At 51.6% G+C, this 21,498-nt stretch overlaps 9 protein-coding genes and 1 non-coding gene across 10 annotated transcripts; 6 read left to right on the top strand and 4 right to left on the bottom strand.

Annotated features, from left to right (window-relative positions):
• Positions 1 to 220: 220 nt before the first annotated feature.
• Positions 221 to 1,393, bottom strand: COCSADRAFT_40468 (uncharacterized protein). Its single transcript, XM_007705902.1, has one exon. It carries the CDS (start codon positions 1,220 to 1,222, stop codon positions 575 to 577), a length of 648 nt encoding a protein of 215 aa, XP_007704092.1. The 5' UTR covers positions 1,223 to 1,393; the 3' UTR covers positions 221 to 574.
• A 181-nt stretch (positions 1,394 to 1,574) lies between these two features.
• Positions 1,575 to 4,832, top strand: COCSADRAFT_346484 (uncharacterized protein; the record flags this gene model as incomplete). The annotated part of the gene is made up of 2 exons (XM_007706087.1): positions 1,575 to 4,218; positions 4,291 to 4,832. 2 exons carry the CDS (start codon positions 1,575 to 1,577, stop codon positions 4,659 to 4,661), a joined length of 3,015 nt encoding a protein of 1,004 aa, XP_007704277.1. The 3' UTR covers positions 4,662 to 4,832.
• Positions 4,833 to 5,760: 928 nt separating this feature from the next.
• COCSADRAFT_40467 (uncharacterized protein) lies at positions 5,761 to 6,305 on the top strand. The gene has a single exon (XM_007705901.1). It carries the CDS (start codon positions 5,958 to 5,960, stop codon positions 6,261 to 6,263), a length of 306 nt encoding a protein of 101 aa, XP_007704091.1. The 5' UTR covers positions 5,761 to 5,957; the 3' UTR covers positions 6,264 to 6,305.
• A 1,284-nt stretch (positions 6,306 to 7,589) lies between these two features.
• Positions 7,590 to 9,935, top strand: COCSADRAFT_40466 (uncharacterized protein). The gene is made up of 6 exons (XM_007705900.1): positions 7,590 to 7,845; positions 7,914 to 8,054; positions 8,118 to 8,323; positions 8,383 to 8,838; positions 8,901 to 9,313; positions 9,374 to 9,935. Exons 1-6 carry the CDS (start codon positions 7,681 to 7,683, stop codon positions 9,709 to 9,711), a joined length of 1,719 nt encoding a protein of 572 aa, XP_007704090.1. The 5' UTR covers positions 7,590 to 7,680; the 3' UTR covers positions 9,712 to 9,935.
• Positions 9,936 to 10,136: 201 nt separating this feature from the next.
• Positions 10,137 to 10,223, bottom strand: COCSADRAFT_t79. The gene has a single exon. It is a non-coding gene; the product is annotated as a tRNA-Phe (tRNA).
• Positions 10,224 to 10,664: 441 nt separating this feature from the next.
• COCSADRAFT_40465 (uncharacterized protein) lies at positions 10,665 to 12,253 on the top strand. Its single transcript, XM_007705899.1, has 3 exons — positions 10,665 to 10,880; positions 10,972 to 11,175; positions 11,239 to 12,253. The coding sequence occupies exons 1-3, from the start codon at positions 10,800 to 10,802 to the stop codon at positions 11,815 to 11,817; spliced, it is 864 nt and encodes a 287-aa protein (XP_007704089.1). The 5' UTR covers positions 10,665 to 10,799; the 3' UTR covers positions 11,818 to 12,253.
• Positions 12,254 to 13,577: 1,324 nt separating this feature from the next.
• COCSADRAFT_175125 (uncharacterized protein) lies at positions 13,578 to 15,068 on the top strand (the record flags this gene model as incomplete). Its single annotated transcript, XM_007706086.1, has 2 exons — positions 13,578 to 13,599; positions 13,915 to 15,068. The coding sequence occupies 2 exons, from the start codon at positions 13,578 to 13,580 to the stop codon at positions 15,066 to 15,068; spliced, it is 1,176 nt and encodes a 391-aa protein (XP_007704276.1).
• Positions 15,069 to 15,235: 167 nt separating this feature from the next.
• Positions 15,236 to 15,764, top strand: COCSADRAFT_247680 (uncharacterized protein). The gene has a single exon (XM_007706085.1). The coding sequence runs from the start codon at positions 15,403 to 15,405 to the stop codon at positions 15,682 to 15,684; it is 282 nt and encodes a 93-aa protein (XP_007704275.1). The 5' UTR covers positions 15,236 to 15,402; the 3' UTR covers positions 15,685 to 15,764.
• An 867-nt stretch (positions 15,765 to 16,631) lies between these two features.
• COCSADRAFT_40461 (uncharacterized protein) lies at positions 16,632 to 17,674 on the bottom strand. The gene has a single exon (XM_007705898.1). The coding sequence runs from the start codon at positions 17,280 to 17,282 to the stop codon at positions 16,836 to 16,838; it is 447 nt and encodes a 148-aa protein (XP_007704088.1). The 5' UTR covers positions 17,283 to 17,674; the 3' UTR covers positions 16,632 to 16,835.
• Positions 17,675 to 17,735: 61 nt separating this feature from the next.
• Positions 17,736 to 20,958, bottom strand: COCSADRAFT_247672 (uncharacterized protein). Its single transcript, XM_007706084.1, has 4 exons — positions 20,794 to 20,958; positions 19,892 to 20,742; positions 19,697 to 19,837; positions 17,736 to 19,647 (listed from the first exon to the last, which is right to left on the bottom strand). The coding sequence occupies exons 1-4, from the start codon at positions 20,854 to 20,856 to the stop codon at positions 18,189 to 18,191; spliced, it is 2,514 nt and encodes an 837-aa protein (XP_007704274.1). The 5' UTR covers positions 20,857 to 20,958; the 3' UTR covers positions 17,736 to 18,188.
• Between the last annotated feature and the right edge of the window lie 540 nt (positions 20,959 to 21,498).

The following is a 21,498-nucleotide window of genomic DNA, read 5'->3' as shown; positions in this document are numbered from 1 at the left end:
TCGCTCAAATCTTGTTTGGAAATACTTGGGATACAGGCAAAGCTTCCCTTTTTTTGGTTTTGCTCTGGCAAAACATTTCGTGGTGAACTGTTCTGACCACATCGGTCAAATACATCGAGAAACATGGGCTGGTACTAACTTTATTTTGGAGTAACTTCAAGTCACGGGTGCTCACCTGTGTATATGTGACTTAACAAATCATATGTTCTAGTATCATCACCAGCAATTGATTGAGTGTTTTTGTTTTCGTTTCAGAGGATGCATGTGCAACATAAAGTATTCGGGTGACACAGGAATAGAGTATACAATATGACGACTTGATCGTATGGTTTGCCTCAATTATACCAAGGCATGATCTATATGATCGACGATGACGTCAACGATGATGACTCTTCGCTCCTTTTCATTGCAGGCGTGGGCTACACTGCTATGTTCTTGCCTTGCATGAGCATGTCGCAGATTCCAGCTGGTAGACCTGATATGAGGGTGTTTATCTGGCTATCGCGAATGCGCAAGGAGCGGTGGCCTGTTATGCCGTGTGGTTAAGCATCTCTCTTGGGCTCACTACACTCCCTCAGCTTATATCCTCCTCTTCTGCCTCCCGTCTCCTTTCCCGTTCTTCCTCCTGCTCCTTCAAGTGCATAGCCTCGACCAACTCAGCGCCCTCCATACCCACTTCGTCACCAGTGTTCTCATCTCTTGGTTGTTTCTCCCGTATCGCTTTTTGCGCCTCGACTCTTTCCCTAACCAGCTTGGCGATGGCATTATCTGTCTGCACATGCAACGGCTTCATCTTCTGATCCAGATCTCGCTTCAAGTCCCAGTTTGGCTTCTTAGGCTGTAACTTGAATAGATCCAGCCCCTTGTCTTCTGCCTTCTCTGCTTCTTGCTGGGCCTTTGTCTCGAGCGCCAACTGTTCTGCCTTGTACTCTAGTGTGTTGGTGGGGTCAGAAATCGGCAGGTTGTCGAAGCCCAGCTTGACGTTTCGTGTTTCCGGATCGAAGTTTCGGCCAGAGAGATATGTCTTCACTACGGAGGATTCTGCGTCATCTTCGGTACGCGTAAGGGCTTGCGAAGGCTCGGCTTGGTCTTTAGTAGCAGAAGATTCGGCAGCCTCAGGCGCGTCTGATATTTGTTCTTGCTTTCTCTTGAGTGACTTGAGCTGTGCAAGGCGTGATTTGCGGTCATTGGCTGCTGCAGATAGTTTCTCGTGTGAAGACATAGTGAGAGAGCTCTGGGTTTGCGCCAGGGAGGCTACAGGGCCTGTCAAGTGAGAGCAGACTGTGAGAATTATGGCAGAGGCTTATGTCTTGCCTCCAAATATATCCCCAGAATCTTGGCGGAAACTAGAAAGCGTGGTTGTTTGGCGCAGATATGGTTGTGGTGATAGTTGAGGTTGCTGTTGTCGCGACTTTTGCGGAGAAGAGCTCGGAGGTTGGCCCTGTTTCCCGGCTAGCGCTTTCAACCACATGCGCACTTTGTCAACTTTTCCTGCGACTGCCCAGCATGACACTATATTGTCGACTCCACCACGCGTCATGGCTCGATGAAGACGGCGACATCTCTATTCTCCCATGCCCCGAGTCCGCGTCCCCAATGCTAGCTTCATCGCCAGCGCGGACCTCCCCGTTCTTCCGTTCCTTGCGCCGAGAGCCTTCGCCGAGTCACCAATTCCAGGAAGTACCAGGCCACACAACCAAAGGGGCAATGCTGCACAGAAAGAGAAGCAGGCCCCCTCTGCGCTGCCGAAGTGCTCGCGACGGATAGATGGTGTTGGCGAGACTGGAGAGCTCCAATTGAAGTCTGACTCGACATGTGGCCAGCATCTTAGGCAAAGGAAACTTGACGCGGGGCTCCTTCAGATGCCTACTCTTTGGCGGAGAGAATCACATCATCTGAATCCAATCAACTTTCTCTATGCCGAAATATCCACTCTTACCCGACAGCATGCACGGGCATATGTGACCACTGCGTTTCATCCAAGTCCGCCGGCCCCAACTAGTCCGCCCAAAAGCCGACACTGTCGAGCTCAGTCAGGCCGCACCTCTTCAGTTCTGGCTACACACGAACCTTTGCGAGCTGCGAAACGGGCTAGGGCACTGGCTTTGGAAAGGGCCCGGTTCCTCAATTATGTCTCTAGACTGCCGTCCAATCTTTCACCCCTTCAACGGATGAAGCGTGGGCCCTATCGGTCTCTTTCTCGTCGCGTGTCCAACCTGGTCCATTGGAAATCGAGATACCTAGATTTTAGGACGGAAGCCCGTCGCACTAGGAAAGGGTTCTCTCTCAACCTAGCCTTCGCAGCACTCGACCGTGCCCTCTACACCTCTCTGCGGCAACACACACGAAGGATCATTATAAAACACAATCCGCGATGCGTGCGATTGAGCCGCAAGATTTTCCCGCCTGGTACCCCAATCGGTTCTCATATGGTATGGAAAAACTGGATCGAGTTTGATGTCACCACAAGAAAGGCCTATGCCCATCGGCTGCTTATCTACCTGTTGGATCGCGTACCCGGTCTTGCACTGCGATTTATACAAGTTATAGCCAATGACCCGCTTTTGCGAGGCCGAAAGACACAAGCTATTGCGGATGGTCTTGGTCATCTCTCCAAGATTCATACCAGAAAGCAGTATGGTGCTCGTCAAAAGTGGGGTACGGATCCAATGGCGCATAAACGGGTGTTTGTTCCTGCATTTGTGAACATCTTCCGTAAATCCTTGGCCAGCCAACCAGATGTCTGTTCACAAGATTTGCTATACAATCTGGTCGAGCTAGCCGAAATTGATGATCTCAAGAAGGTGTTTGATTGCCTAGCTCAGCACCGAACGCGTATTGGATTCGACACAATGTTGCACTACGCTAGCGCTTTCGGCAAGGCTGGTGAGGTCGAATACGCCTTGAAATGTCTCAAGGAGCTGAGAGTAAGGCTTAACGATGTGGCATGGAGATCAGTGGTCGAACGGGAAAGATTACGCTGGACATGTGCTACGATACTTCGCAAGAGCATGAGCACAAGCCACAATTTCCACCAAACTCCCTCCATAGTCGCTGCTTTTGTACGCTTGGGGATCAAGATGGACATTCTGCTTTACAATATAGTCATGCACAATGCTATGGAAGCTGGCGATTACATCACAGCCTTCAAGGTGTATAACACCCTAGAGAGCAACGGGCTCGACCCCAACCCGCATACCTACTCAATCCTTCTTCATGGGTGTACATTGCAAAGTAATCCATCTATCTTCCAGGACTTTGCCCAACACTGCGCGGATATAGCACAGCAGACCAAGGACCCTTGGCTAGCAACGGATTATCTGTACTATTTGTATGTACGTCACCAGGCCGATGTTGACGCTGGACACAGATCTGTATCACTGTGGAATGCCTACCTGAGATTTTTCTCAATGGCACCACTGGAGCCTTTCCTCGCCTCGGGAATGATGAATCCGGGGCCTGCCAGGATGGAGCAGGATGAAGCCTCTTTGGATTCTGTAAGGCTTCCGCCTCCTTCTGTGGCTCTGTACGTGATGATGCAAGCAGAAGTTCAATCGGCGGCGGCTATAAGCAACCAGCGAGTCCTCAATTTGTACAATAAGTTTACATCGGTCGCCATGCAAAGCAAAGGCCCAGCCTTCAAAAGCCTGGTGCAAACCCCGATTATCTGGAACGCCTTTCTCCTCGCTTTCAGCCAGAAGCAACAATTTGCGAACGCATCTCAGGTCATCAAAGACATGACCGAGAGTGCGACAAAACCTAATGTATACAGTTGGAACATCCTGATGCAGGCCTTCTTCAAAACGGGTCAAGTGCAGGCGGCTGAGCGTGTATTTGAGATTATGCGCAACAGGGGCACTGATCCGGATCAATTCACTTACGGCGTCTTGATGCGAGGATACGCCAAGGCACAACTAGTCGAGCGAATAGGCGAGACGATGCAGCATCTCGAGACTGAGCAAGAGCTGAAGCCTGACTTGTTGCGGGCCTTGGCTGCAGTCGTCAACCGACGACAGCTCATGCTAACGCTAGAAAAGGACCGACTGTACAAGGAGGTGAAGGCACAAGAGAATGCAGCTCGAGAAGCAGAGGACAGGCGGGTTAGGTGGCAACCGCCATTGTTTAAGATTTCAGATGTTGGTGTAGCGGGAGCAAGTGAAGAAGAGTCGGCAGGGTCTGATATGACGGCCATACCGCATGCTGAGAATGTGGTCAACAGTTCTGAACTCCCAGACACTCTCCATCAGCAGCAAAATGTCGAAGATGCGGATATTTTCGGCTTCCTCAAAGACGATCAAATTGACCCCGCAGCTGCTACATCGATAAGTGCCCGTCCCGTCTCTCGGCAGCCATATCAGGAGTCACAAAGGCCCATGGGCCAACCCAATTCCACCACTGCGGATGACAAAGACCCAGAAGTCCAATACAGAAAACTGCAGGAGCAATTGGGCCTCTTGGGTCACTCACAAACCTCTGCTACAGGTCAGGACTCGGAACCTCAGCCTCCAGAACCATTGGGTGCAAGTATAGGCTTCAAGAGCGTGCTTGGCGAGAACAGGGCCGTAGTCACTAGCAAGAGTAGCGTGTCAAAGGGACGTATCAGGCCCAAGATAAAGCGGGAGAGATTGGACCGGCCTTTCTCCGATGGAAGCAAGGCATGAGGGACGCCTTGGCAGCGTGGCATGTAGTTTATATGTATGTATTTATCGTGACGTGTATACATTTGTTTTCCAAAGAACAGTGGATATTGTACGTCGCACCACACACTAACCACACATCAAAATTGAAAAAAAAAGGCTCGCAATGTCACTCGAGGGCGAACGTTGAAGCCAACGAAACAACATATCAATCCTAACACGTACTAAACTCTTTAACCCCAACGGACATTCTTCCACGCCTCGCCTTACGGCTCGGCACATTAAGCCGACAATCTACGGTCCATTACTCGAACGCACACTCAGCCTGCCCTCTCTCGCATGCTTGCACATTACATCCCATAGAGCCACTTTTCGAATCCACACCAAAAACCCATGGGAAAAATAGCCGCAACCAGTGCAACAGGGAGCATGGGCATGGTGTGGGTATGACATGCATGTGACAAAACACATGTATGATCAGAGAGCGGAAAACGTAGCCGTGTATTACGCCTACTTTCAACGGGCGGCAGCGCAAATTACTTGATCGAGGCATGGATGGCTAAGTTTGTGCATGGTTGCACGACAGAGAGGGGGGGGGCGCGTGGCGGCTAGGCGGGATGGGGGAATATCGGTGAAGGATAGGTACGGGAAGGGGGAAGGGGATAGTAGGGTTGTTTTTTTGTTTCTTGGGGGGGCAGTGTATCGTGCAGATATGCCGGGTTGATGTGCATGTATGTGCGGAGGGGGAGGGGGATTGGGTGTGGCATGCAGGGTCTAGATTGCTCAGGCGCAGATGCGCGGGTTTGTTTGGTAGGGAGCAAGTCTAGAACGGGTGGTACACACGGAGAGGGCTTTTGTTGCTTGGGTGTGTGTGTGTGTTTCACATGCGCAGTTTTCAGCTTTGCAAGTTGCGGGAGTGCGATGTTAGTTCATGTGTTGTTGGTTGTTACTTTTGCTGCGTGAATGTTGTGTAAGTGGTAGATGAGCAAAGCGTTGCGCAGCGCGAATGACATGCGGCGGAATTGCGGGTAGTTCAGAGAAAAGAAAATTACAAAACGTAAAGAAGAGTTAAAAAGCATGAGCAGGACGGCTAATGTAGCCGAGACGGGTTTTGTGCGATGAGTGTTGGTATGGGCGTGCGAGGGCCCCAGGTGTGATTTAGTGGTCGGAAACTGTATCCGCAGTTTTCACCTACAATCTACACCTGGGTACTACAAATTGCCCGGTTCGGAATTGGTCATGAGAAAAAAGAGAGAAAGGATGCGAGTCAGTAGGTTGGGCAGGTGTGTGTATGGGTGGGAGGATGGATGCGAAGCGTGCATGGTTGACGGGTCAGACGATGAGCGGGTCGGCCAGGTATTCCGTGATTATCGGGGTTGGAAAGAGCAAGACATGGGTATGGGAGGGACAAGGCGTACCGTACCTTGGTGGGCGCCGGCTTGCAGAATGCAGATGCAGCAGGGTGAAAATGGAAGTATCGCGAGTGCATTCTGCTTGTGCGTTTGTGGAATTATTGTACTCTGGGTTTTTCGAGAGACAGGTATGCGTGCGATGATTGTGGAAAATGTCCCATGCAGGTTGAACCCCGAGGTATATACAAGTGTCGCAGTGATTGTATTTCCATGAAGAGAGAATCTGCAGTGTGTGAGTAGGCTGCCCTGGGGCCTGATCATCTCGTGTGCGCTGCAAGTCTGTGAACGATCTGCTTTTTGTGGGGTTTTGTGCATTGGTGTAGAGCAGAAGGTTTGATGTGGGTCTAAGAGATGGGATGGTGATAAGGCTCCATCAAAGTCTACTCCATATTCGTGCTTTAGCTATAAACCATCCAACATCGCGCGGTCAGAGATTGACATGGCAAGTCTAACACCTACTGATATAGTGCATGAGTAGGTGCTGAGTTATTACTAATGCATCTTTACTCGAATTGGAACAGCAACAAACTACACATCGCCAAAGGGCAACTCAGCCGGAAGTACTATGTTGTCGTCCAAACCATGTGCGTAAGCACCGTTTCCCAGGGATATGACGTGAGCAGTGGCTCTTAGGGAACGTTTGAGATCAAAGATCTCTCGACGGGTGTGGGAGTGCTGTGCCCAAGTGGCAGCATTTCGCACTGACACCATAACCCCGCAAAGAAGCTGCACCGAAGACGCGTAGAAGGGCCAAAACACCGGGACCTTCATCCGCGGAGCGCACTCTCCGCAACCATTTATCCGATGCATCTTGCGAGACTCAGTCTTACTATATGCAATTGCAAGTAGTTCATGTACTATGTACAAAATTCCCGTTGCAGCAATAGCATACAAGTACATCATCCCATGGCAAGGCAAATGATGCCGAGCGTCGCCGTCTCGTAGTGCCCTCAATTACTCGAACCCGTCAGACCGATGTCACTTCCAACACGCTACGCACGAACTCTGACCATCCCCAGATGGCGGGCAAACCCCCCGTCTGCAAAATGACGTTTCCTCCCCCGACCTTTGACGTTTTCGCGGTACAATAGTATCACCGGGGCTGAAAAAGGTCAAGCCGCAAAAGGTCAGAGGCAGAGAGGCTCAAAGATCGTCCCTTGCCTCCGAAAATGCACCGCAGCCAATTGCACAAAAGAGCACAGCGCAGTCATAACTTAGCTTAACCCAGTCAAGCATCTTTCCATCCGCAATGCGGCTTAGTGCCCGTTTTTTCTCTTTCTCGCTCGGTCAGTTAGCAACAGGTATGACGTCGATTGTTTCGACGCACCGAAGGATGATGATCTCTTGTGTTTTCTAATGCTAAACTTGCATTACGCGTATGGTTTTTTGCTCGCTGTACAACTATTAGTTCGTGGGTCATGGGAGGGGGGAACGCAATGACAGTGGCTGCGATCAGACCCTTGCAGGATATGACGGCATGGGGGAGCATGGAGAAGCTGGAGGGTTCGTCAGTGCCAGTGTACTATATGTAGTTGACGCCCCCCCCCCTCTCACGATCTTCAACGGCTTGTTCTTTGTTTTTGCTGTTCGATTGAGCAGTAGTCTTCTTCGATAAAAAAACACAATACGCAATGGCGATACTCGATCGGTTTAGAGGGCGCGATAGCACGTCGACTTCCGGGTCGACAGTGCTGGAGAAGGATGTGGAGGCGAAGCCGCAGATGCTCAAGGGAGGGATGAAGGAGATTTTTCGAATGCGGATTATTGCCATGGCGATTATTGTGTCCATGGGTGGGGTGAGTGCGATTAGATGAGCAAAGTAAGTTGTGTGTGTGTAACAACAAGCTAACTTGTGGTAATGTAGTTCATCTTTGGATACGACACTGGACAGATCTCGGGTTTCCTTGAGATGCCGGATTTCCTGGAGAGATTTGCGGATAATAGGGATCCACAGACGGGAGAACGGTCGTTTAGTAATTGGAAGTCTGGGTTGATTGTTGCTTTGGTAAGTTTTGTGGTTCTACTGAGCAGTCTTCGCTTTACATATGATCTAACACATCTCGTATAGCTTTCCATCGGTACCTTGATGGGTGCTCTGATCGCAGCCCCAATCGCCGATAAGTTCGGCCGCAAATACTCGATCGTCTTCTGGAACATCATCTTCTGCGTGGGCGTCATTGTGCAAATCACTACAACCAACGTCTGGTACCAAATCTCACTCGGGCGATGGGTTGCCGGTCTTGGTGTTGGAGCACTGTCTGTTCTCACGCCCATGTAAGTTATGATGAATCATTTTTCATGGTCACAAAGCATATTCTAATACAGCACTCTAGGTACCAATCCGAAACCGCACCCCGCTACGTCCGTGGCGCCCTTGTATCCTGCTACCAACTCTTCATCACCCTCGGCATCTTCACCGCCTACTGCATCAACTTTGGCACCGAAAAGCGCCGTAGCTCATTCGCATGGAAACTCCCCATGGGCATCGGCTTCATCTGGTCTGCAATCATGATCCTCGGTATTCTCTTCATGCAAGAGTCTCCCCGATGGGAGTACCGCAAGGGCAAGACGGAGAGCGCAAAACACACTGTTGCCTTGACATATGGTGTCTCGGAAGACCACCCCGAAGTGCAGCGTGAGATCCAGGAGATTCAGAGGAAGTTTGAGGCGGAACAGGCGGGCGGAGGAAAACATCCTTGGTATGAGATTTTTACCGGTCCGCGGATGGCATACCGTGTTGTGCTTGGTGTTGCACTTCAGGCTTTGCAGCAATTGACGGGTGCAAACTAGTAAGTCTTTCTTTTCCAGTTAATGCTCAAAAGGGTCTTCGAATGCTGACATTTGCCTCCAGCTACTTCTACTACGGAACCACAATCTTCAACTCGGTCGGCATCCAAAACTCCTTTGTGACATCCATAATCCTCGGTGGCGTAAACTTCGGCATGACGATCCCCGGTCTCTACGTCGTCGAGCGGTTCGGCCGTCGCCCATCGCTCATTGTTGGGGGCCTATGGATGTTCATGTGTTTCCTGATCTTCGCATCGCTCGGCCACTTTGCTCTCACAAACGCGGATGGAACGTCCAACCAGGGCATCGGCTACGCCATGATCATCTTCGCCTGTCTTTTCATCGCCGGATACGCAATGACGTGGGGCCCTATCATCTGGGCTGTTGTTGGCGAAATCTATCCTTCAAGGTATCGTGCTAAATGCATGGCTCTCGCAACTGCTAGCAACTGGACGTGGAACTTTCTCATCTCCTTCTGTAAGTTCTACACATACTTCCAGCCTCCCATGAACTGCTTACTAACAAACTCTTGTCCAGTTACACCATACATTACATCCGCCATTGACTATCGCTACGGCTACGTGTTCGCAGCATGCTGTTTCACCGGCGCAGTCGTAGTCTACTTTTTCGTATGCGAGTCCCACGGTCGCACGCTCGAGGAGATCGACACAATGTACATTCTACACGTTACGCCGTGGAAGAGCAAGCATTGGGAGCCGCCGGCAAACGAGGAGCTGCCGGCGCTGGATAACACGTACCTGACGCCTGGAGCGAGGGGTATCAAGAAGGGCAATGAGGCGAGGGCACCGGAGCAGTTGAGGAAGGAGAGCATACCGACTGGTGATGTACAGGCTAGTGGTGCCAGAGGGGAGTAGCACTCTAGTTGGAGTGAATGATGTCTGATGATAAATGACTTGGTATGACTAGATGTGGGGTTTTGTTCTTTGCTACGTTCAGCGAGCACTGTATTATTATCATTTGCATTGCATGTTACATAATGACATGACATGATTTTCAATTACAAGACGACAATCTTTATTTGTATACGATGTCTATCGAACCGTAATGAATATAATTAGGATTGAATAAAATTAGCAAGCGAAAATCTCTATTCATAAGAACGAAATGTGCGGCAGATCATCACACGGGAGATCTTGGTGATAACTGCCACTTGTAGCAAAAATGGAAACTTTGTACATTGAACAGATGTGATGCACTCACTATCAGTCATTCTTCAGTGCCGGTGGAAAAAACTTCCAAAAAGAATGGTTCGAAGAATCCCGAGCAAGCTCAGGCACGTTGTCCCCTTCGTGGATCGAACACGATACCTCCAGATTTAATGACCGAAGACTTCAGTCTGGCGCTCTCCCAATTGAGCTAAGGAGACGGCTTTTTGATGTAAGTTTGCTTTCCACCACCATCTATATTCCCAATGTACGTGAGACGAAAAGTGAGTGCATAAGCATGCATGCAAGGAGAAACGACTGTCGTGAATGCGGGGAAACAAGGTGTGGCGCTAACGCATCACTCTCCATTTCGCCACGGAGATTTGCACTAGGGGGCACACATATGTAAGTTAAATGAATAAAACAAAACGGGCGGCAATGTTGTGTGCCGCAGAGCTGGGTTCGTCAGGGCAAAAAAAAAAAATTGGCTTTCGGTTTGGCGCGGGAGGGCAGAGACAAGCTACTGGGTAAGTCCTGACATCATGTGTGTTCGTTCCCCAATGAGGCTTACATCTGTGTGTTATTGGAATTGGGCCGAAAGCGTGCGGGCAGGGACTATTAGATGAGCAAGAGCTGCTGATTCCATTGCGCCCCCGCAGTTACTGTTTTTTTTTGACATACGCGTTACGCGTCTTTTGTTGTCTCTCTCACACCCTCAATTTTCTCGACGTTCTTATTCTCAATTCTGCATAACTTTGTCGGCACGTGTTTTGGCATACTAGGGCCCACATCAGAGCATGGCGATTGTGCAAGGATGGCTGCCGCCGTCGCGGGAGAACTGGGAGCTGCTGTGCTGGATTTGGCAATTCTTTCCGTTGGTAAGAAGGACACGGTGGCTTGCGCTGGGGGGGTTTTGCGAGTACGAAGAACGAACTTGACAGGGCTGACTAGTTTGTGCAAAACGTATAGTTTACCCTGGCGCAATGGGTGCTCGATTGGTACCCTCAAGGCAAAACTTCGGTCGAGTCACGGTTCAATGTCAATGGAAAGATTGGATGGGCGACGATGGAGTCGGTGGGCTTCATAGTGCTGTTGTATATCATGATAGCGCTGCCAAAGGAGCTGGGGATTGAAGAGTTGCCATGGGGTAATTGGACCATGGCTGGATGCTTTGTAAGTGTGGTTGGTGAAGGGGGAGGAGAGGGTGGAAGAGCAAGAACTAAATGCAACCACTAGGTAATCCACTACCTCTACCGCGCAATCCTGTCGCCTCTCTTCTTGAATCCGAGCATGTCACCGATGCACTTGTTCGTGTGGGTAGCGGCAGCTGTATTTCAACTGTGCAACGCCATCTCTATTGGGGGGTACCTTGCAGGTTATGGGCCAACGTCGCAGTACGAATGGGCAGGGCGTACAGAGTGGATGTTTGTTGGGCTTGTTGTGTGGTGCTGGGGACTAATGGGAAACATGTTCCACGATGACGACCTGCGGGAAATTAGGAGAGCGGCGGATCGGAGGCAGCGCAAGATGGCCAAGGAAGAGGGCAAGGCGGTGGAGAGCGTGGACAAGGTATACATGATACCAAAGAACGGCCTGTTCAAGTACGTATTGTATGCACACTACCTGTGCGAGTGGATTGAGTGGGCAGGGTGGTGGATGATTGGGGGGTGGAAGTGCCATCCGGCGCGCTCGTTCCTGCTCAACGAGATTTCTACAATGGTGCCACGAGCGGTGCAGGGCAAGCGGTGGTATGAGAAGAAGTTTGGTAAGGAGAAGCTCGAGGGTCGCAAGGCGGTGATCCCTGGGCTGGTATGATGGGTCACGGGGTTTGTTTTGTGCACGGGAGGAGGAAGGAGCGAGGGGCTAGCTAGTGAGTAAGCTCGTAGGATTGGATAATAGTGAAAACAAAGGGGCAAGCAAAGAGAAGCACGGCATGGCATGGCATGGCATAAATCAAATTGGATGGGTAGAGTGTGTTGATGATGGATGCGTTGTGAGTAATGGCGGGTAAAGGGCTGTTGTTGTAGTGGTGGTGTGAGGCGGTTAATCTACTACTACTACTTATTAGATGGAGTACATGGACGTATAGAGTAGGTGGGTGTTGTTGTTGGCAGATGGCGCATTGCAGCTTCCTATTACGAAACATGGGTAGGCGGCTGGCAACACCTGAGTCGTGGATAAAGCAGAGAGAGGCAGGCCGGACGCGGTGACACGAGAGCAAGTGCAAGCAATAGAGGCTGCTGGCTGCAAGGCGCCGAGGGAGCCATGTCCTCTGTCTGCTGAGACGGGCTTAATATAGAGTGGCCCTGCAGCCAATGGGAGGTGGAGCACGGGCGGAAATGAAAAGTAAAGCTGGTGAAAAAAAAGCGAGGGGATGATGTTATTGGAACCAGGATAGGGCCAAGGGGCCCACGGGCAATGACGATGGTTCACGTCGGATGATGACATGGGTGGGGATGGGTGGCATTGTTGTGTTTGGGCGTGGGTGTGTACACTACTTGACTACGATGTAACTGCATATGTTGTTGTACACCAACGTTCACTTGGCTGTGGGAGTGAGATGCGTATACATACACAGAACCGCGACCACGACCAGGGTGTCTGCTGCTGCTGCTGCTGCCCTGCACCCTCTCGTTTCTCTCGGACGCACTCAGCCACGGACGTGCCGTATCAGTGATTAGCCCAGCGCCACCGTGTTTAGCAGCTTCCCTCTTCGGGGCTACTGCTGGTTGCTAGTCAGCAAATCCATCTTGACCTGTCCGTCTTTCCGTCTGGAGCTCCCGCACCACCAGTCAGCCCCTCTTGGCGCCCATTTTGTGCCGCCTTGTGGACAGACAGACAGACAGACACACACACACACATTGCATACAGACCATGACATAGTCTGCTACAGCCATACTCGCTGGCCCTGCGCATATCACACGGCACGCCCACTAGCTCACGCCTGTCTCCCTTTCCGTGTTTCGTGTCTGCGGCTGCATCGAGCACAGCCAACCCCTGCGATACGCCGTTGTGGGCCAGGCCGTCAGCGTCAGCACCAGCACCAGCGCCAGCGCCAGCGCCAGGCCAGTCGCAGCGGGCGTGCTGTGGCCATTGTTGTTGGGGTGGTTCGCTTCGGCAGTGCAATCAATAACCGCACCACGGCCGTCTGGCTGGGATCGCCCATCCTGCTCCCGCGCAGGGTCCACTCCGTCTCCTGCACAACTGCTGCCCGTCGCCCACTCACCAGTCCACGCTGCGTCCTTGATACATCATCAACCCGGACCCACGGGCGGAGTCCAAGCAGATCGCCGCCGTCTCGTCGCTGCTGCTGCTGCTCGCTGTCCACCCGTCGTCCCACGGCATTGCTGCCACCACGCGACACACTAACTCCCTCACCGTCGCCCTCGCCAACCTAGTTTCTGTCGCGGCTCTGATACCCACAAGTCTGCCTTCGACCGCCTAACCTCGACAGCCCTTCCTCGGCGCGCCCTCACACCTCGCCCCATCCACTGCTTGCCTCAGTCGCTCCTTTGCTAGTCTAAGTGTTGCGTGTGCCCTGCCTCTCTGGCTACGCAACCCTTTTTTCTGCAATCATGTCGAGCAATGCGCCTGCCAGTACGTTATCTCCCTCTTTTGTCGCGTCCAGCCCGCCTGCTGTCGCTCCTTCCTCTGCCTCTGCTGCTGCTCCCTCCAATGATCCTCTCGCTTCTTCTCCCTCTGCTCTTTCATCCCAGCCTCGTCCGCCGTCTGTAACACCCTCCGCAGCAACACCGCAGCCTTCATCAGCCCCTCCGGCTGCGGCTTCAAGTCCGGCCTCAAGTCCTTCACCGGCTTCTAACTCACCTTCAGCCCCGGAACCTACACCAAACCCTCCTCCATCTACACCCACCCCAACGCCCTCGAGCCCACCGGCTCCTCCGCCATCATCAGAGACTCCTGCTCCTCCACCTTCCTCTGCTCCTCCATCACCACCCCCTAGCTCCGCCCCTGCTCCTCCTCCTGCCCCATCCAGCGCACCGCCACCAGCCCAGTCGTCTGCACCACCCGCACCACCGCCATCCTCCAACAACAATGCGCCCCCGATTAGCACCGTCACCGCTGCACCAGCCCCTACCTCGACAGACGTCTTCACCTCGGTCGTAGTCATCACGTCGGCCACGGCTCCAGGCCTGCCTCCACAGGTCATCACCATCACGTCTACCATCAGCTCACCAGCCAACACCGCTGCACCCCCTAACGGAGCATCCGCCAGCGGCGGCAGCGCCAAACCAACCACCACCGGCACCACTGGCCTGCAGGATGCACAAAAGGAAGACAGTGGTGGTCTTTCCACTAGCGGCAAGACTGCCATTGCTGTTGTCATTCCCATTGTCATCGTCGCCCTGCTAGTACTCGGCGGCATCTTCTTCTGGCGGAAGCGCAAGCAGCGCAAAAGCGCAGAGGACGAGCGCAGGAAAGAGGTGGAAGAATATGGCTTCAACCCTAACCATGACCCAACCCTGCCTGCCGTCGGTGGTCTCGCCATGGCTGAGGATGAGAGTGGTTACCGAGGATGGGGCAACACCACCACCAGCTCCAACCGCAAAATGTCAACCACTATGACCTCTGGCATGACCTACTCGGATAGCAATAGCAACCCCGGCGGATACGCTGCACCCCACTCGCCAACCGGAATCTACTCTGACGCCCAATCCAATGACCCCTTGATGGACGGACGCCGCCAAACTATGGATTCTGATGGCATTGGTGCGCTTGGTGGTGCCGCCGCCGGCGCTACAGCCGCAAACTCTGCCAACAACCAGAGTGGTGTGCACCGCGGCCCATCCAATGCCTCGTCATCATACTCAGCTGCCGATCATTCAGACCATTCGGGCGATTATCCTGGCATGGCTGGCAATCAACAGCATGATTACTACGGTAACCAGGAGTACTACCAGCCCGGTCCATACGGTTCCAACGACCCCTACGGCGGCCAACAACAACAGCCCATCATAAGAGATGTATCTGCACGACGAAACACAAGAATCGAGAACCCAAGTGTGTTCCCCCATCAAGGGAACTCTGGTATCGCTCAAAACTTTTAATAATTTGACTGTACCTGATACACTCATTGCTACACTTGTATATTGCGACAATTTTCATTCGATCGACTTGTCTATATCAATCGGTATATATCCACACATCGGCGTTCTTCAGGCAGGGTTATTTATTTTTTGGTCGATCCACTTTCACATCATACCTCGGTCTTTCTTTTCACCGCCCTCAGTAGTGTGTGCACGCGCATGGCACTGAGTTGGGCGTCGACGCGGTCGTCTGCTGGGGGAAGCAGGCTTGTACTAAACTAGCACGATGAGATGGCATGAACCCGGTTGAACCTGCACCATAAGGTTGCAGGACCGAAGAAGAGTATCGAGCGAGATGGGCTTACACATGTGTTCGGCGGAAACAAAAGCAAGAAGCGTTTGCAAACTTGTCACTGCGACGTGCCATCGCATTGCGGAGAACCACACTTTTCTTTTCTTTCTCTTTTTTCATCTCAGGACCTTTGGATTCCTGTACCTTCTAGTGGTAACCCACCATTTCTTTTTGATAATCTTGAAGAGAAGGGGTTTCGACGGCTTTATGCGGACAATACAGGCTCTTGTAATAATCACGCTTCTCTCACTCTTACCCACGAGTCTTTCACTATTATTACCTTGATTTGTTTATACGTACACGCCTTGTACAAGGCTCATAACCTTTTTTCCTTGTTTTTTTGTTTGATCGTCTAGCTGGATGGTGGTGGGGTATAGGCGATTATAGTCTGAGGAAGTGAACAACATGTGGCGGTCATGTCGGTTCGTGTAGCAAGGAGCGAAATCACAACATGAAAATAAACAAATTAAACAAATTGCAACAGTATTTAATCATGTATTTAGATTTTTTTTTGTTGTAGCTGAGATATAAAAGTTCAGTTGTATGTAAATGCGGTCGTTTGTTCAACCTATTGTCTTGAAAGTATCTTGATTCGACTCGACTTGACTCGACCTCAGGTAACACAAACAGCAAGACGATTAGCCACGACATCCCTCCATGATACCAAAATCGAAACCTACAAAGTTCCCTCTCTCCACATCTTCTCAACCACCTTCTAAATCCTAAACAGACTTATTACACACTACCCTTAGTACACTTTCCCCGTCGTCTTTCATCTCCCACACATGCACATGCATACTACCCTCCCTTTTTTGGTAGCACCCTCAGCCCTATCAGCCCGTCAACCTAAGCTAATAACGCCAACTAAACTAGTCACCCACGCGAATCTCAACCAAACTAACATGCTAGCCCAGACCCAGACCCCAACTACGCATGCATGCACAAGAGTTTGGTCCAGACGGCAGACGCGCCACTAAGACACAGCACCTGCCGCTCCTTGACGTCTTTTGTTTTCTTTTTTTAGCTGCTAGTGGGGGTAGAGTTGCGTTGACATGCGTATAGCGCTTCTAGCATGCATCTTCGTCATGCTACAGTACCATCGTCGTTCTTATCTCCGTAAGTAGGTTGCAAAGAGAAAGAGAGAGAGAGAGAGAGAAGGAAAGACACAGAGAGGAAAAGAGACAGGTGCTCGACATATTGTCACCCATCCATCCCACCCTCCTCTCCCTAGCCCCCTCCCAACCGTTGAGAAACAAGTGTAGTGTCTCACACAACCATACAGTAGTCCCCCTCTTTGCCCTTTTCTTTTTTTTCCTTTCCCCCGAATCAACCGCCATACCGAATCATCCTCGCAACGACGGTCAATCGGCTCGTCGTTTCCCGTCTTCCTACCCACAATCTTTAGCACTTGTCTCTTTCCCCATTTCTCCCCCCCCCTAAATCAACCCCTCGATCCAACACGCACCCCCTCGATCTCTCCATGCCCTCCTAGACTCTAACCCCGCACACCCACTCTCCTGCTCCTCCTGCTCCTCCTCCTCCACTAGAAACGCAACTTCGTATTCTCTTGCAAATGCTCGTAGCGCCTCGCTTACTACCCCCTCCTCACCACCACCATCATCATCATTATCCCCGCCACAAGCCGTAGTAGTAGTATTAGTCACACTACTAGTATTAGAGCGAACCATTCTGGTTCCACTGTTCCCATACAGCCACTCCACAAATGCCTCAAACGTGCGCACCTCTACATTTTCGAATTTCAAAATGCGGCCGCCGCGGATGTTGGGCCGGGGGGCACGGGACAGTAAGCGCCGGAGGAGAGGGGAGCACGCGGCGAGTTTTTGCTCGTGGACGGGGATGCGTGTGGGTGGGGTGCTGATCATGCAGTTTACAATGTTGTAGCCTCTTTCGCTTTACTAATGTTAGCTCTCTTGATGTGAGTTTTCGTTGGGGGATGGAAAGGGGGGAGATGTACTTGGGGTCTGGATGGTGGAGGTATAAGATTGGCATGGCTAGGAGGCTGGCTTTTAGTTCTGTGGAGTCTAGCATTGTGGAATAGTAATGGTGATAACGAAGGCGATAGCGCTGGTGAAAAGGACGAGGCTGAGAATAAAGACTGTTGTAGTTATAGGCATCGTGGTGTTGTTATTGCCTGTCGTTCTGGTAACTGTCTGCCATCAACCTTAGTTGCAAAGACGGTAGTACCTACCCACTGAAACTCCCCCAGTCAGTGACTACCAGTCTCCAACAAGAGCAGTAGTGACGATATCTCTACCTCTTTTGATTGATCCACAACCACCGCTCTGGGAAGGTACTCTGGCCACTGTCTTAATTTCTAATTCAGGCACGTCTACCAACCATAGTCCACCTACTTCCTCATCACCCAACAAGCACCCCCCAAAACAACGTCACAAATCCTCCTAAACTCATCATACCAAATTATACAACCATGTATTTCAATTTTGTTAAACTACACTAATTACCCCCGACGCCGCACTGACCCCCAAAAAAGACTGCTTTTACCCGCACTCGCACAGTCCAAACACAAGAACCGAAAACTCATTTATTAAGAAAACAACGCCCATGATCCTCGAAATGCACCCGCAGATCAGAGCGTCAAAAACGGTCACACAAAACGCCTCATATCCCCCCTTTGCCCAACCTTGCCGTAACCCATTGTTCGAGGGAAAGATGCAAAAGTCAGGATAGTAGCACCGTCGCAATGCTGATGGTCATGTCATGAAACGTCAATTAGGGGTGTTATGGTTATTGTTGAAAGAAGCCTACTCTCATCGAGCGGGCATATTGGGAGCGTTGTTAGTCATTCCAGAAGACGGCACTCGCGTCATAGAAGGTAGGGCAAATGGTGGTGCTGGTGCGGGCGCAGGGGGCTTCGGAGGTAAGTGTGCGGGCGTGCCGTACTTAGCGATGCTGCTCTGTGAGCCCGGATCGCCAGATTGCGATGCAATTCGATTCATGGTCGGAGCAGAGGTATTGCCCTGCATGCTTTGAGGTGATCCAAATGATGGCGTGGAAGTAGCAGATGGACTGTGCCTGGGCATCTGGGTAGGCATAGAAGTCTGAGCAGACATTTGGTACCCACCGTAGCCATTCATCTGTGGCTGTGGCTGCATCATGTTGGGCTGCATTCCAAAAGGCATATTGCGACCCCCGGGAACGAAGGCTTGAGTCTGCGGATTGAACTGTCCACGGTTGTAGCTTCCCGGGATAGGATGCTGATTACGGTTGGGCTTCCCATTGTACGCATTTGGAGGAAACTGGCCATACGGATAGCCTTGCATAGAAGCTTGATGAGGCGCAGACATTGGACGATTGCCTGGTCCATTTGGAGCCCCGTAGTTGTTCTGCGCCATCGGATATGATGGCTGCTGATTGTTTTGCGGCCATCCCGGATTCATAGGTATATGTTGAGGCTGCTGATAGTTGTCTTGGTAGGACGCCATCTGTGGGTTGGCCATCTTTGGCGTCACTTGGGACGGTATGCCGGCGTTCTGAAACGAAGACATGCCCCGCTGAAAGTCTGCTGACAAGTCGTATCCATTCTGTCCTTGTCCGTAACCGGGGTACATCATCATCGATCCATTCGAGGGCTGATACTGCTGTCCGTTCCATCCATATTGCTGCTGTGCTTCCGGGTTCATCATGCCAGGGTACGGGTTACTGTATGTTGTTGAAGGAGAGGCCCCAGGGTTCATAGCTGCAAATGAAGCATTCTGTGTAGGCCCTGGGAAACCGTTGTAATAGACAGCATTGTCTCCGGCGTACGCAGCAACGGGGTACTGCTGTGAATAGTACACGTTGAATCGGGATCGAGCTTGAAAGTCATCGTCGTCATAGTTGCGCTGCTTCTTAGGCTTCTTCTTCCCAGCAACAGAGCTTGACCTCGAGACATCCTTTCCCTTTTCTTTGTCTTCCCCTGATCCGTTGGCCTCGGTAGCATCAGTTTCTTCGCTTTCAGCACTCCCAAAGATGCGTTGGCGTGCTTCACGATACCGCGCCTCACGCTCTTCTCGAGAAAGCGCAGTCTTGTCCTTGTTGGCTTCCCCATCGTTGCTGCCCTCACTACCACCCATCTCAGACGTCGTTTTGGACGCGTTCTGTGAGTTAGCTCCAGTGTTTGTTCCAGATTTACCGTCATCACGTCGCATAATCTTGCGAGCAGGAAGCTCCACAGGAGGAGTATTGGTTCCTTTTGCAGGATCAACCATTTGCGACACAGGCGGCGGGCTGTGACTAGTTAGCGTAATTTCCACCCAGACATGCGATTAACACGTACATTCTACAATATGGCGTGCGCGTAATTTTTACACCCGTCATGGTGGTATCAACCACGTGGCCAAGTAGATAATAGTCTGCAAGACGATGGGCCAGCATCCTGTAGAAAGTGTTACAATTAGGTAAACATAACTCGTTTTCACTGGAAGTCCGTTAGTTTACAATACACCGTAGCACGCTGAGAAGACGAGCTTACCGAGAGTCTTTGATGAAATCGATAAAGTCCTGTTCGATCTTAACGACAAACAAACGATCGCGTGGAGAGCGTAGGGCCTCGAGTAGCTTCTCGTCTGGTATGGCAGGCATGTTAGGTGCGCCATTGTGTGCAGATATGCCATTCACCAGAGGCTGAGACATGGGCCCCGCGCCGTTCAACGACTGGTTTGGATCGTACAACGTCTGGGGTCCAGTAGGCATAGTTGGAAATCTTCCTGGAGGAACTCCTCGGTGAGGTTGAGGGTTCATCACAGCTATCTCTTGAAGCTGATCCCTGAAGGCACGCGCAGCACCATGATCGGATCCCTGTCGGGAGTCTGCAATGACTGAATCTGGAGGAGATATGATGTCTTCCTCCTCGACCGCCCTTAGACTAGCACTGTCATCCGGCCGCAGCGACTCCTTCTCGTCCAATGCAAACGTCGTCGTAGAAGCCACGCTTTTTCCGTCGATACTGGGGGGTTTTCCCGATCCATCAGAAGAAGAGAGTTGGGTGTTACTGTCTTCTGTAGCAGATACCTTGGCAATTGCGGCAGACTGAGGTCTTTCGGCAGCTTCTGCTTTGGCATCTGCTGCTTTGGCATCTGCAGGTGGTGCCGGCGAAGATTCTGCTCTGTCAATTGGTGGCGCACGCTGCGAAGTGACATTTTCAGCACTTTTGTTTGCATTGTTATTTTCTTGCTTCTCCATGGCCGCCTTTAGAGCATCCCTATCTGCAGGAATAGCGCGCGTCTTCTGAGCAATGGCAGGTACTCGAGGCGTCGCAACAGGTGGTCTCGCTTTAGGGGCAGAATCTTTCGATATCTGTGGCTTTATTGCGGAAGCCGCAACCTAACGGTGTTAACAAACAAACATTATATTTTTCGCTGGCCAACAACGTACCTTGGCGAAGGAGAGCGGCCTAGGAGGAGCCTGCTCGGTAGGAGCTGGAGTCGCAGACGCCATGTTTTTTGGCGGCAGTTGGTGTAACAGCTCAGAGGAGCAGGAAATTGCAATCTCAGATGGCCTAAGTGCGGTGCGCCGTCTATGCTCGAATACAGCGAGCAAGGCGAGTCCGAGTTTGCGGGGTTTGGTGAAAGCCGGGTCGTTTCAATGATATTACAGACACCTGGGCCTCACGCCGAAAAAAAAATCACCAAGCTCAACGCCGTTAACGGGTCGTCGTGGGAGTGAAATGAAGGTGGTGTTGACCGGAGCAATGGACGGAATTTTTTTCAGGAAACGAGGTGCTCAAGGAAAGTCGCGATAACTGGGGCCAGAAAGCTGGACATGTTGGTGTGCCGACATTCGGGGGAAAGACGTGGGAGTGGAGTGGTCGTCGACGACTGCGGTGAAGGAGCCTTGACGCCAGGCTTGCGATCCCAAGGGCAGCTTGGAGTGTCGGGCAAGCGACTACGCACCCGGAGACACGACGCAACAAAAATGCGCGCGGCGGATCGAGTGGGCAGCTGGGTAGAGCGTCGGGTAGGGGGTGCGGCGACCAGGCTGGTATGCGGGGTGCAGGGCGAGGCGTGTGAAGGGCACAGAAGCGATGATGAAGCCGCAAGTGGGTGGGTGCGCTTAGTCATACCCTCCGCCGAATGTCCC

This window comes from Bipolaris sorokiniana, assembly GCF_000338995.1.
Source record: "Bipolaris sorokiniana ND90Pr unplaced genomic scaffold COCSAscaffold_15, whole genome shotgun sequence".
NCBI classification, from domain to species: domain Eukaryota; kingdom Fungi; phylum Ascomycota; class Dothideomycetes; order Pleosporales; family Pleosporaceae; genus Bipolaris; species Bipolaris sorokiniana.
Note: the sequence above shows the minus strand (reverse complement) of the source record. Positions and strands in the feature narration are given on the sequence as shown.